This window comes from Embiotoca jacksoni, unplaced genomic scaffold (assembly GCF_022577435.1).
Source record: "Embiotoca jacksoni isolate LCO1_2020_lvr unplaced genomic scaffold, fEmbJac1.0.p SCAF_123, whole genome shotgun sequence".
NCBI lineage: Eukaryota > Metazoa > Chordata > Actinopteri > Embiotocidae > Embiotoca > Embiotoca jacksoni.
In genome coordinates, this window is record NW_027185256.1 from 119,192 (window position 1) to 134,271 (window position 15,080).

General features: G+C 41.4%; 1 protein-coding gene across 3 annotated transcripts in view; it reads right to left on the reverse strand.

The window, feature by feature from the left end:
* Nucleotides 1-15,080, reverse strand: part of LOC138195739 (glucosidase 2 subunit beta-like) — a 122,777-nt gene that overhangs the window by 94,845 nt on the left and 12,852 nt on the right. For all 3 annotated transcript variants that reach the window (XM_069145368.1, XM_069145367.1, XM_069145366.1), the window contains exons 7-8: nt 8,994-9,060; nt 4,021-4,099 (exon numbers count right to left, since the gene is read on the reverse strand). In XM_069145368.1, coding sequence (XP_069001469.1) covers nt 4,021-4,099; nt 8,994-9,060 — 146 coding nt within the window. The remainder of the gene's footprint in view (nt 1-4,020; nt 4,100-8,993; nt 9,061-15,080) is intronic.

Consider the following 15,080-nt stretch of genomic DNA (forward strand, 5'->3'; position numbering starts at 1 on the left):
CACTACAAGCTCAACCCAGTTTCCTTTTCTAGCTCGGAAAAAGTTGAGTATTTAGTCTACTGATGCTATACCGTACAGGAAAGAAGCTACAGATGTCAAAGACTTCACTGTAATGAGATCTTTAAGGTTCTGGTTTTTTTTTTTCCCCTCCGGTTTGTCCACGCACCACTACCTCCAAACTCCACCACAGCAGCTACACTGTCCTCTTTACTGCCTTGTTACCAGCTAATGTCGGCTCCTCTACATAGGAACCCCGAGGGTATATGCCGACGTTATTAAGCAATAGTTCCATACCGACTAGTGAGCCGGTATGGGGGGGAAATCCCAACCTTTCATGCACTCTTTCTCATCTACACACTTCAAAAGAAGTAAAAATGCCTCAACTTTTCTCTCCTTATCACCACCAAAGCTACACGAGCAGCAAAGGTTGACTTTTTTTTTTTTTTTTTTTTATTTAATCGGGGGATTTCTTTGGTACTCGTGTTCAAAAGAAAAAGAAAAACACGCTATATTCTTCGTCTCTCTGTTTCTGGTAGACTGAATACGGGGCTTTAAAAGGAGTAGCTGGATAAGTGAAATTCACCTCCGCACAAATGTCTACTGCGCGAGAGAAGGCAATTTCCTGTTGCTCTGCTCACAGGCACATTGCTGCAGTCCGAGCCTGGTCACACATGGCTGCTCTCGAGAATGTATTGTCCTACAGTTAGAGCCCGAAGAAAGGGCAGTTCTCTCTTTTCAAGGAGTTGCTAAGAGCTGATTTAGTGCAAATGTTTCGGCTTGAGTATTGAAATGATGTCTCTTCAGATCCATACTGCGTCTGACGCACTGAAAATGGAGACCACTCCACATCCATTTTTTGTTGTTTTTTTGGACAGTGAGATGTTCTTCTTCCATACCTATGATTACCTTCTAAATGTGAGCGAGCTTCCATTAACAGTGGTTTCGACAGGAATGGAAGGCTATAACATAATGGTAGTATACCGAGGGAGGGCCACTTCAGAATATCTATTTTCCCTCCTGAGCACAGTGCCTCCTTTGATCATCAAATTGTTCTCCTGAAAATCCTCCATGTTCTTGAATTATCTGGGCCGCTGAAGTGGAAACTGAATTTTCTGTGGAGGCCAAAGCTTCTTAAGAGAAAGGCAAAAGAAGCGGGGAAACTAATAAAAAGATGTGAAAACGACACAAATTGAATAAGCGTGCTAAAAAGAAAGAAAAAAAAACCCCTATATGGCCATATTCCTGAGCGTGACAGAAGAAAACTTATGAAGGTCTTCAAACAATACGAGAAGAAACTCTCTTCCTTCCGTTCACACACACACACACACACACAAAAGAAAACGGCGTGCAGACCGAGTGTTATTGTTTGCCCTCGATGGCTTCGCTATTTATTCATCAACCTGACAGGATTTACACGTACTTAGCACTGGCTGCACAGTAGCATAATGGCAGCATTAAAGTCAGTTATTAGCTAGAAATGCCAAGGAGGCAATAACAAAGAATTAATAGGCGATTATGGAGCAGAATCCTTCGTCTAAACCCCCTCCCCAATACCGCAGAATTAACTTCTTATACGGTGCAACTGTTGCTGCCCCTGGACCTTGATTAAGGGGCTAACATGGGGCCGCTTGTCAGTTCTAATGTAAATTGCCTGTTAACTACCGTCAATGGCACCCTGTTTAATTTGCCCAGCTTGATCACCGTTTGTTGTGGTTGCAGTTAAGTACACATTTTCATATTCATGCATATTCATGCCGATTCATCCCCTTCAGATGCAGCTGAATTCATTAGGAATGTCTCCTCTAAACTAGCCAGCAGAATATTTTTTTTTTTTTTAAAGCATCAGATTTTTTTTCATCCGTGAGTCTTTGCTGTTGGATACAGCTTTGAAGTTTTCCGGGTACACACCAACGCCACAATCTCCAAATCATTTTTCTAGTTAGATACTTTGCAGTGTCTACAATTAGTAAGGGAATGCAAAATACACGCCGTCACCCCTGGAATAGTGGAGGACATCCCCGTCGACGGGCAAACTCCATCTGTGAACCGTTTTGAGCACGTCTGTAAACACATTTTCAGCTTAGTAACAACCTACTCGCAAGCTGAACTTCTCCCACCGTGCAGTGGCAGAACCCAGCAGACAATTTGGTGTGTGTTTGTGTATGATTGTGCGTATCACAATAGCCATTTACAGGGGAAAAAAAAAAAAAAAAGAAAACCAGGGGGAGAGGAAAAAAAAAAAATACGAAAAATAAATTGAGCTCAAGCCATTTTGTTTACAGCCAGAGATTTTGATATCTGCTGCCTGGTAAGGGGGAGGCTCAACAAGTTTAAAGTGAAACAGACAGCCGCATTCTCGCACAAAGCAGCTTGAGGGGAAAATCACTGTTGGGAAACTGCGCTCGTCCTGTTCAGAATTCAAATGAATGTGGAAGCAATCCGGTTGTACGAGTGGAGGAAATAGTGAGGCCAGGCATGCAGGCAGGCAGGCAGTCGACCGAGACAAGACACAAAAACATCACAGAGAAGACAGTGTGGATGTGAATCCAAAAAAAAAAACAAAAAAAAATGCACGGTTGGGCTACATTTCTAATATTTGATATTGATAAATAGATAACACAAGCATCTAGCTTGTATTCAGCCGTATGTGTGGACGTCGGTGGTAGCGTGCGATCCTCAGCTTGTGATTTTGAGTCTTGCTTATATACACTGCCCTGATGCCACAAATACTCACAGGTGCACCGACTCGCAGTTGAAATTATTCCCCAATAAATGCACAATTAAATCCAGTTTGAGGAACAGCTGCTTAACACTAGAAGTCCCCGGTTGTTTCGGGAAACTACTTATCTCCTCTCAAAATGAAGCTATATTTGTGGCTCATTGTTACCACGCTCATCTTTTTGAAAGCATTAATGAGCCTGCGGCTGAGTGCCGGAGGGGAGAAGGTAAGCCGAATAGTATCAAAAGATAGACTACTGCAGAGTTGGGAGACAACTGACAATAAGAAAATAAAAAAATAAAAAACAGCTTTGTCCTTTAAAGGATAAACTCCTCTGGCAGAGTAATTGGCAAACACCAATTCAGCAGAATGTACAATAACTTGCTGTAGCTTTTGTGAGGGAAATTCCACGTATGGTCAGGTGAAATTATGTAGACGCTACGGCTGCGCCAATTTTGTTTTGTTGGTTGACTACAAGCGGCAACAAATGTGACGTCACCCATCGGTTTGTGAACTGCTGTTCTGAAGTCTACAGTTCGGTATTTTGGCCGTCACCATCTTGCTAATTTGGGGTCAGAAGTGACCGTATTTGGACGTGAAACTGACTCAATCTGATCGGGAACCTGAGGAACACCACACGCGCCCGCCTATAGTGGAAACCTGCCTGCACTCCAGGCCTGTCAATCAAAAGTACACCCCCCCCCCCCCAAACATACCTACAGTCGATGGTTGCCTATAAATGTTGGGAGGAAAGGAATTGAACTTTATTCTCCTGTGACTCAGTCGAGTCATCTACTACCAGTAAATAAACTGAGATGATTCTGTATTGTCACAACATTGGTCATTTACAGCTTTTCTATAAATTCTTAAAACAGAAATGAAAAATGTAAACAAACCAAAGATAACCTGTTTTTTGACCCCCTATAAAAGAAAGAAAAAATTGCACATGGAGCTGATAAATTCTCTTCAAACCTGGTGGTAACTCTCAAAAACCAAAGGCTCCTCGAAGCAACTGTGAAGGTAATTGATGCCTACAAAGCAGTAGGAGGCTATAAAAAGATATCAAAGGGCTTCCAGCTTGCAAATTCCACTGTTTGAAACTCCATTAAGAAATGGAAGTTACAGAAAGTTAAGAGACAACCAGGAAGACCAAGAAACTTTGCCAACAGATTACTCGAAGGGATGTGGATGAACATGAGTCCTTATGAATGTTTATGACTGTCGTCAAATCATAGGAGACATCAGAAGGAAATGTTACCTGTAGAACTGTAACATGAAGTACAAGTATAAGAACTACTTACCAGTGCTTCCTCCTCAGAGAGAATTCGCTCCTCATCGTGGACAAGCACCACTTTGGCCTTGACTTCATCAACTGTCAGACTGTGGGGAGGTAAAAAAAATAAAATTAAAAAAAGGTTATTTCTCCCAGCTTTTTGTTGAGTATGATGATTGGATTTCATCATGATGCACTGAAAATTAAAAAAAGTAGTTTCCACTGACATTGACACCAATGAACTGTTTACAAAAGTAGAGCAGCCGAGGGCCAGCAAGACATTATTATTTTGATGGCTAAGGTTATGATTAGGTTTAGGTCAGGGTTAGACATTTAGTTGTGATGGTTAAGGTTAAGGGGCTGGGGGATGCATTACGTGAATGGAAAATTCCTACGGCGATAGTGAAACAAACATGTGTGTGTGTGTGTGTGTGTGGGTTTTTTTTTTTTTTTTTTAAATACTCTGGAGATTAAATTAATACTGCACTTTTTTGACCAAATCCGCATCATCTTAAAACCATTTTCTACTATTTTTTGACTATGATAAACGCCCCTACAGCCCGAACTGACTCTAAATCAAACTGCAAAATAAACTTCACTTGCAGTTCAGCTAATGCAAGACTAAGTTGAAATTAAAAAATATTTCCCTTGCGGGTGAACAACTCTGTCCTTTAAGCCTATCTCACTCTGAGTGGCACCCAACATAATGTAGCACGCAGTACAATCAACAGCACACATCCCGCCTATTATCCTACAACGCTCGGATCCTTCTATTCACTCATTCTTCCCTGCTGGCGTCTTCCTTCCAGAGGTTCCACCTAAACTAGCACTACTGAGCTGAGATAATGACTGCATAGCCACGATCAATCCCAGGAGTTCATCAAAAGCGGAAGTGCAGGCAAACATACAAAGCGAATAGCGCGTTCCACTCTCAGAGGATCAATGCCCGGGGTAAGTGCTGGAGAAACCATTGTGAAGCAGCACAAACGCTGCAGAGCCACAGCTCAGAAAATCTGGCATGAAGAAAACTGCCTATTGCCCCCACCCCATCACTGAGGGCATTTGTACACATGTAGACCACTGCATCATAAGAGCAGGTGCTTTGCGATGCACACCCCTTGTAGGTTTCACTGAGAAAGACAGTAGTAGATATTAGGGGACTCACACACACACACTGATAAATCCTGACAGAGGGGAGGGGATAAAAAGTACAACCTGTTCATGGGCTTTTGGGAGGCTCTATCATGGTTCATTTCCTGAAGCAGTTGGTAGACTCTATTTATAGGCCAGCATACTGGTACCAGTTAATCCTGCACTGGGCTTGCCAACTGCCTGCCAGCTGGCACAGTGGGTTGCACTTGTGTGTGGTGATCGGGAAGGTTCCGGATGAAATAATGGTGAGGATGGGAGACTAGAATCTACCTTAATAGCCCATGTGTGAGGGTGCTTTTTTTTTTCTTCCCCATAGTGCAAACTGATAGAAAGAAACTTTTAGACTGAAACTTTTACTTCCTACCTCTGAATCACACTAAGATCCTTAAATATGGTGGTGATTGAAAGTTTGTGAACCCTTTAGAATTTTCTTGTTTTCAGCATAAGATAAACAGAACCCAATTAAACAAATGAGATCAAAATATGATGTTTGGTCATTTATTTATTGAGGGAAATGATCCAATGTTACATATCTGTGAGTGTTTTATTTAAAGAACGGAGATATCCAAGTCTGACCTTCAAACCATGCATTAGTGGAAATGTACCATTTCATGAAGAAAAAAGATTTTTGAGGACCTCAGAAAATGTTCTCGATGCTCATCAGCCTGGAAAAGGTTACAAAAACATCTCTAAATAGTCCACAGTCAGACAGACTGTACAATAAGAGGAAATTGAAGACTATTGTTACTCTCTTAAGAGGTGGTCGAATAACAAACATCCCTTCATGAGGAAGGCATGTAATAGTCTTCTCTCGCATTTGCTAATACTCAGTTCATGAGTCCAAAATCAGGAGAAGACAATAGTGTGCATGGATGGGTTGCAAGGAGAAAGCTGCTGCTCTCTAAAAATAGCATCTGCAGTTTGCTATAGATCATGTTGGCAAGTCAGAAGGCTACTGGACAAATGTATAAAAAAAAATTTAAAAAAAATGAAAAGCATTACGTTTGTTGAAAGGAAAACACTGAAGTCCGGCATAAGAACCATATCCCATTTATGAAGCATGGTGGTGGTAGTATCATGCTTTGGCCCTGTTTAGCTGCATGTCGGCCAAGAACAGCTTGCCTTCATTAAAAGGAACAGTGACTTCTGAATTATACCAACAAATTTTACAGGAAAAATGTCAGGACCTCTTTCTGTGAACTGAATCTCAAGAGAAAGTGGGTCATGCAGTTATTCTCCCAAAGAATAATTAAAGAAGAATAAAGTTAACGTTTTGGAAAGGACAAGTCAAAGTCCCCTCAATCCGATAGAAAAGTTGTGGAAGGACCTGAACCAAGCAATTCATGTGAAGAAACCCACAAATGTCCAAGAATTGAAGCTCTTCTGTATGAAGGAACGGGCAAAAATTCTTCAGAACTGAACAGATTGTTATATTGTAATATTGTCTCAACAAAAAAAAAAACATGTTTTAGGTCACATTTATGCAGAAATACAGAAAACTGAAAAGGGTTCACAAACTTTGGAGCATCACTGTTAGATCTATGGCCTGAACCTGCTGCACAGTTTAAAGGAGCAGTGATATTCATAGAGTTAATATTTGTATGAAAATACAAACATAATGATCATCAGCAGCATCTTAGCTTCTGGCTAATGTGTTTATGTGTCATAAATGATTCAAAACTTTACGTGAAAAAAATGGTAATTTTGGTCGTGAAGCAATTATTGGTGACTAAATGGACACAAAAATGAGATTAGTTCAGAGTATAAATGAGAGAACAATTATCTGTGAATCTGCATTAAAGATAATTAGCAATTCCAATCGTGTGGATTAAAGAATGGGGTAACATTCTGCAAAGTGTCATTAGGGACAAAGCCAAGAGCTTCTTTTTTTTTTTTTTTTTGTACAAGATAAAGAGTCTGCGGTTGGTGTGCATGCTAAACCGGGTCAAAGTCAGCAAATTGCCCGGCATTGTGCAAGCATCAGGTATACCGGTGACTTTCGACTTTGCATTTATCATAACTCGACTAAATCGAGCTTGACACTTGGGCATGTGCTTACAGGGGGGAAAAATGGTGATGTTGCATACATACACAAAAGCTTCCACATCCTGTTTTATTCAAATGGGCATCAATATATGTCCAGCATCGAGATAGCCAGCTCACCAAATCTACCGACGGACAAACGGAGACAATGGGTGGATGGAAATAAAGCGGCACTTGCAGATATTTCAGCTTAGTAATGTCTTTGTTTAAGCTCAGCTCGTGGACATGCATTGTTTCGGATGGAGGGGATGGATGGAGGTGGAGCTGGGGAGGGAAGGCATGGAGGTGGGGGGGTGGGTTGGGGCTGAATAATGGTACACATCCAATCACAGGAATGCATAAGTGGGCATATACGCCACTGTGGAAAATCGCTGCACAAGCACTTCGTCCTCGATGCGGCCATATGTTTTATAGCGCTTTGTTTACTGTGCCCGGCCCCAGCTTCCTGTCCGGGAGAATATGCCCAGCTAGCTTAAGCAGTATTGATTTTGTTTTTCAAGCATGTTGCGGGGAAGCGAGGAATGCAAGGCTGTAGACAAAAAGCATGAAGGGCTGAAGGTTCGCCGGTTATCTCGCGTTCCGTTTTTCTGCAAGCCACCGGGGAAAATTTACATATCTTGCCCGAAAGCAAAATGGATGCCATTCTCTTTAAAGCTGACCGACGTTAAACAATGATCATGACAGCGAAGTTAGTCAGCTCGGGTGGCGGAGGGGAAGCTGGGAGGCAGGGGGAAGTGGGGGGGCAACAAGTGAGCCCGCTGAGACTTGAAGATTGAACAATGCAAATAAGGCAATGAATTACTTTTCGAAGTTTGCTGGTGGAATAAATAGGCACGGCAGCTCCGTGCGACGAGATGTGTGCACTCCACTCAGACTGATGAGGCTTCACTGCATCAGAAGTTAAGGTGGAACTAATGAGTGTAGTCCATATTCATACTCCTTTCAATTAGGTAATCACCAAACACCTATTTATTCTGTAGCACGAGCAATTTAAGATGGAATAAATGTGACAAACTCTGTTTAAATGCGGTGTCGTGGCTCTTCTTTCCCCGACTCATCGTTCTTGTTTCACTTTGCTGCATTAGCAGATTTATTAGATTTTTGTAGACTTTGAAAATTCAAAGCGAGTTGATGCAAGTTTGTAGTCCATTATATTTCCTAAAACTCCCCTTAACCACAGCGACAGATGTGACAGTGAGTCCTTAAGGTGTTACATAAAGCTTTTTTTTGGTTGTTTTTACTACTTTATGTAACTGCTGCTGGCTAGTAAATTAATCACAGGAGTTTGCCACTGAAATAACTCGGAAAGAACAGTGTTTAAGGGCAGCAGATCATTTGCTTTGAAAGGTAGCGCTGAAATATGAAGGTAGATTTTCACACTCCCCGGTATTCATTGCCCACTGCGGTACATTTTTAAAAAGGGCACAGCGGAAGAAGAAAAGACTAAACTGGGAGGAAATACGCTTGAAGAATTTCTTTAGTATTGGATTTCATAGCAATCTAAATAATGTGACAAAAGCCTTTTCACCCTGGCAAGAGCAGAATCCTACAGGGGAAACCGTTTCAGTATAAAAATCTGTGGTAGCCTTAAAAAAAAAAAAAAAACCTGAATCGACAGATGCCCATTATGTAAAAACCTTTGCAACGTAACCAAACTATTTATACACCATATTTCTAGTTTTATTCTAAGGCTGATTCAGCAGAGTGTCATCATTTCTGGAGTCATTGAAATGCACAGAGCTGAACATGAAGGCAAAAAGTGGATCGTAAAGGTTGTCATTTGAATAAATAATCAGTGTCATTTACCTGCCGTCTTTATCGCTGTCCAGGAACTGGAAAACGCTGGTTGCTGTTCTGTTCTGATGTCTGAGACCTAAAAATAATAAAAAATAAATAAATAAATTAAAAAAAAGTCATACCTGTGTTACTGCAAATTTGTTTAAGTAGAAACCACTTTAGGTGTTTATGTTATGAGCACAATGAGTCATGATAACAAAAGGCAGGTAAAAATGTTTTTATTTTTTTATTACAAAACAATGTAGGAGTTTCTTTTGAGTCACCAATCACTGCGATAAACATTAATCCAATCGGATGCAAAGTGAGAGGCAGGAAGAGAGAGAAGGACAGAGCTGGAGCTGGATTTAAAAAATATGGGGAGTGGAAGGAGGAGGGGGGTAGTGGGTAAGGGAGTGGGGGGGAGGGGGGGCAATCAGGCAATGAGTCAGTCACGCTGTGCAAGAACATTTGGTTTCCCTGTAGGAAAAAAAAAGAAAAAAAAAAGAAGCATGTCACAGTCCAGAATGCAATCAGAAGGCTTTGTGCTGTAACGGCTGCTATGACAGTGATTTCCCTCTTCTCCATTCATATTCGCCAGCAGATGAAAAGGAGACGCAGAAACTTCCTCACCCACCCCACCCCCTTTTTCCTTTTTTTCTCCCCAGCGAGCATGTGACCCCAGCTGATTCAGTTTGTGAATCGCATTCACTGGGAGTGGGAGGCGAGAGGAAGTTGTCTTTATGTTGGGCGCCGAGCGTCTCCCACATCATCAGCAGAAGAGAGAATGCAAAGGGGCAAGCTGATTGGCCCCGAAGTCAGGGGAAAAGTACTTTACATAATGCTAATTGCACATCCGCCGCAATTACCTTTCCGTACTAATTACAGAAAAGCTAATTGTCAAATTAGCATTTAAAAAAAAAATGTTTTTTGGGGTTTTTTTTTTACACCGAGTGTACAGTAAAGCGGCTGCGTGGAGTGCGAGCTGTAGGGGTGTTTAAAAAAAATAAAAATAATAAAAAATAATCGCGCCTCTTTTTTCATAAATCCAGCTTTGCGTTGAGGATTAGAAGTTTTAAAAGATGAGAGATTGAGCAGCACGTCCCGACACCCACAACCTGACTGGGAAGCGGAGATTCTTCAACCCCCGTTGTTGACTCTACTCAAGCGCAGGTAGAAAAACAAACACCATTTGCCGATATTCTGCTGGAATACACGCAGCATCTGTCGCATCAGTGGGCCTATTCTTTCGTTTGAACGTGCGCTCTATTCCCAACCTAATGCTTGACATTCTCAACCCGTCCTCTGGTCGCCCTGTCTCGCAAAAAAAAAAAAAAAAAAAAGAGGAGGAAGAGAAATGGTCTGATCCCTCCCCTCTACTGCAGAGCTGGAGCTATGAAAAACTGCCATGAGGAGGAGAGGTAGAGGAGGGGAGGAGAAGGAAGGAGAAAGATGGAGTGGGTGCAGTGTGTGTGGGGAGGGGGGGGTGATGTGGTAAAAGGAAGAGTGGGGAGGAATGAGGAAAATAAAGGGAGAAGAGAGTGGGAGGGTTGGAAAAAAAAAAAACCCAAAAAAAGAAGACGACGACGAGAAGGAGGCTGGAGACATTGGCTCTTTAGGCCGATGGCACGTATAGGGGGCTATGTTTACTAATGGACACCATCAGTCATCCACCCATGTTGCCCTGGTGATATCGCAGCACACTCGTAAAATAAGAGAGGCACAAAGAGAACTGAGGAAATGGAACATGTCAGCGGGAGGCTGCAGATCTACGCCGAGCCTACCGAACACGCTATCCACACAGAGCTCTCTGTTATTGTAGGCTGAGAAAATACCAATTTTGCCGCCTTTTGTACACCACAAGCAATATTTCCAGGAAGGAAATTACCTCTTTCCGTGGGGGGGGTACTTTGAAATGGAAATAGATCAAAAGGCTGCAGGTGTTACGTTGAACTTCTACTTCGCTGAGACGAACAGACGGTGTAAATACGGCGATAGAGGCGGAAAATAAGGATTTTTTTTTTTTATTTTTTTTTTTTACCTAAAAGCTGCGGTTTAATGGCGACAGTTTGCAGCAGTACAATGACTCAGACGTTCGGCGTCGCAGTTAGGAACGCTGGCAGCACAATCAGACCGCTGCGGTGCACAAAATCAATAAGTTACCAATTTAAGTTTATTTATCAATTCATAAGGGTTGTGGTCAGTTTCTTCTCCTGGTTCTTCTCAGGGTCGTCACATGGCAGGAAGTCCTTTTCCAGGACAGTTTTTAAAATCAACCTGCAGCTGATATGACCGAATTGTTCTGCTCGGTTAAGATTCAACACCGAAACTACAAGCTGCTACGAATAATGCAAATTAACAAATCAATATCGACGTGATGATTAGATGGCTCAGGAGTAAAAAGGCATCAACCACAAACTACAACGTTCCCGTAACTCTGTTGACCTTCGTTGACTTTTGTCTCCACTATCTGCTTTTGGGAAAAACACCACAAAAATACTATTTAAAAATACTACATGTCTTAATTATGTATATTTTCATCATATTCTGGAAGAAATAGTCAAAAATGTACTTCTGACATCAGATCATCTTAAAAACATTCTTTAAAAAAAAAAAAAAAAAAGTCCTTGATTCTACTGCAGGGGGAAGTTATCAAAACAGTAAGTAGATGAAATGTTAGTCACTCGGTCTGCAACGTCTCTGGCAGCTCGGGGGAACCGCTGAAACCCTCAGAGGCAGCCGGCAAGACAAATATACTGCGTCTGCAGTGATTAGTACATGTTCCTGGAAGTCCATACATGCTTTATACACGAGGTCCACGTGCACATGTACTGCACATACACAGGAATTGCATGTTCCAAACCAGATATTAATCTTAATAAGCGTCGGCTCGCAATCTGAATGCAATCAGCCCCAGAGAGATGGCGACGTGGAAGGACACTGCAGTTCAAGCAAAACTGGACATGTCGCTCATCAGTTTTTGCAAAATTTGATGACAACATTTACAAATAATGAAACAAACTTGACTCGCTCCACTCCACTGCAGCGGCAAGTGTTCTCGTTAGACTTTTTTTTTTTTTTGCCGCATTACAATCTCAATATGCCGAGTTGAATGGACTTTCGGCAGATGTCTTCACAATATTGCGCGACACCTTAGTTTACTTAGCAGGTGTATAAATGCCCGAGGTCAGAAAACGGCACACCGAGATGCAGCTGATGCTACGCCAGTCGTGAACGTAGACCGGTCCTCATAATGTTATAGTTTGAACGTCTGTTCCTCGAGGCCTCAATTTGACAATCAATCACGCAACAAGATCTTTTTCTGGTTTTGATGATGGTTAATGAGGTCATACTTGACATTTGCCGGAATGACAACACACCTGTACCTCCGCTGGAGAAGTGTATGATTAAACACTCAACATAATACGGATATGATGTATGTCTTAATCATTCTGCGCGACTGTATTTTACAAAAACAGACATGAGGATTTAAACGGGAAACGTAAAAATGAGACCCGCAGCAATGAGTTAATCAGTCAAATACAAAACAATGTGCAACTTTTTTGGAAAACAATGAATCATTGTTAGTTAAATAATCAAAATATTCTGTGGTTCCAGCTTCTCAGATGTGAGGATTTGATGCTTTTCATTGACGCATCCGATTCTAAACGGAGTACATTTAGTTTTTATACGATGGATTAAACAAAACAGGCCACCTGAAGACGTAACCTCGGACGGTCAGCTAGTGTTTTTTTTTTTTACCATTTTCTGACGTCTAATTAAAAAAAATGGAAGGAATCAAGGATAAAAATCTTCAAATGAATCCAAAAAAAATGGTGATGTTTGAAGTATTTAGAGCTGAAATTCTCCACAATGACTTGGCAGACCATGAACTGTGTCCATATTCAACATAACCGTGTCGGGTTTTGATATCCTGCCGCCTGTCTGTTCGTATAAATTCTACATTTAAAAAGAGCTGGAAAAAAACAACAACATGAAGACGTTTTATTATTTAAATTTCCAGTTAGGTTGTCCATGTTTCAAATGTGGAACGATGACTGACTGCTGCCGTACACTTAATTCATGCTAAAGGCTGCACATGAGGTGGTTTACAAGACGGTCCGCCAGCGAAGAAATCAGGTCAGCCAGCGGATTACCGATGAACTTGAGGAAATCCCCTCAAACTGTGGGTGAACTCTGGGACTGCGTCTAGCTTTGCATATTGGGACGTACCACTCGGGTCTGGACGACGGGGTTAATATCAAACAAACATCATTAAAAAGAGGGAAGAGACCACGACGTGAACCCGAAAGCTTCTCATGGACGGCATTGAGAGGGAATTCTTTTTTCCAGAAAAAAACGAGCACATGTGATCGGCGTCCTTTCTCATTAGCGGTGGGAAAAACAAAGTCTCTGTTAATCAGTGAGGATTTACTGACGATTTCCCAACATGCTTTGCAACATGCGGAAAACAGTGCTCGGCTAATAAAAGAACTCGGCGCCGCGTTTCTAGTCACGCGCGTTATGTTGTTGTATTTTAAAAAGATAAAACGTATATTGATTGAACGGATTGGATTGATGATGGAGTGACTTGTATTTCCTCGACACATCATCTGACCATTTAAAAAGAGGGAGATGTAAACATAGCACTTGGTTTGTTTTTTTTTATCCTGTGAATTCATGCACCCCCTGATTCTCCATATCGAGTTTTTTTTTTCCCCCCGCTGCGCCGCACACACATTTTGCCACATGAAAACTCATTTTCTTCGAGGCTACAAATAACCCGGCCCTTTAAAAACTTCTCAATAACTGTGCGTGAAGCCCCGGAGACGTGTGTGAGCGACAGGCGCCGTAAACGGAGAGACTGTTAAGTTCTACTTTGCAGGCTCAGCTGGTTGTTCGTCTGGCTTTTCATTCCTATTTTGACACCGGCTATTGACAGCTCATGAAGGAGAAGACAAGACATTCTCTGGCTTTGTTGTGATGTTCCTATATTTAATTGATGCAACTCAATATTTGTCCCCATGGGCACGCTGCAGTTTAAGGGTCTTTTAAGGCAATTGTCTGAGTTTTTTAAATTTTTGTATTTAATGTGCTTCACCGCCAGAGCGTATTTTTGTAAGTTGGGAGACGTGTGTGTGTAACACGGGGTGAAAAGAGCTCCAAGGGAAGTTAAGGCTTCTTAATTATTGGTTTTCTAGTATGACATTCATGATGACGGCAAAATTATATGATGTTAGAGAGTTATGATGACATGGAGGAAACTGTGGCCATTAAGTTAATGGTGTTTTGCGAGTTTGGGGTTCTGTGGAGATTCAAGAAGCATTTAAGAGATGTAATTTAAAATCTAATAAGAAACCATAGTGCAGGTTAATGAAGTTCTGTTACATTCGTGCTCCGGCGACATGAGTTCATATAATGCTGACTGCCAGGTAAATCTCTCTGTATGCTCAGTTGATGAAACAATTAATCGTGCATTTCAAGAAATTAGTCGACCATTTGCCGCATGATTATGATGTCAATATAGTTATTATTATAATATAGTTTTTGGGGCATCAGAAAATACATTTAAAAAAAAACTGTCATAATGAACTTTTACACTATAACTTTTTACAAACGTACGCACGAAAACAAGGTGCTTTTTAACGACAAAGCCAACAGCTGTACACAACAGCCACAGCAGTAGCCGCAGCTAAAGCCGTGGCTACTGCTGAGCCAACATCATGAGCTCGATCACAGTGTTTCTGGAATTACAAAAGACAAAAGTTCCACTCTTTGGGTTTAAAAACATACAAGCTGTCTTGAATGTGGCTGCGATGGAAATGGCTCAAATGTAAATGTAACACAAGCAAATCTTACTGGTAATACGAACATCATTTTAAACTGTATTTGAAGTAATCCCAAGTTGTTGAAAAGAACTTCTGACAAGAACAACAAAAAAAACATGGTTTCAAAAACGGACTCGGGGGGGCCATGAATCAACTAAATCATATCACAAATTCTGTCGAATATAAACGTTACAGATTGGGGAAACTACTTCCGAGATGAATGCTTGAAAAGTCTCTGCTTCACTGTGCGAATTTTCAACTCCAGGAATGGAACCAAAATGTGCATGAAAAG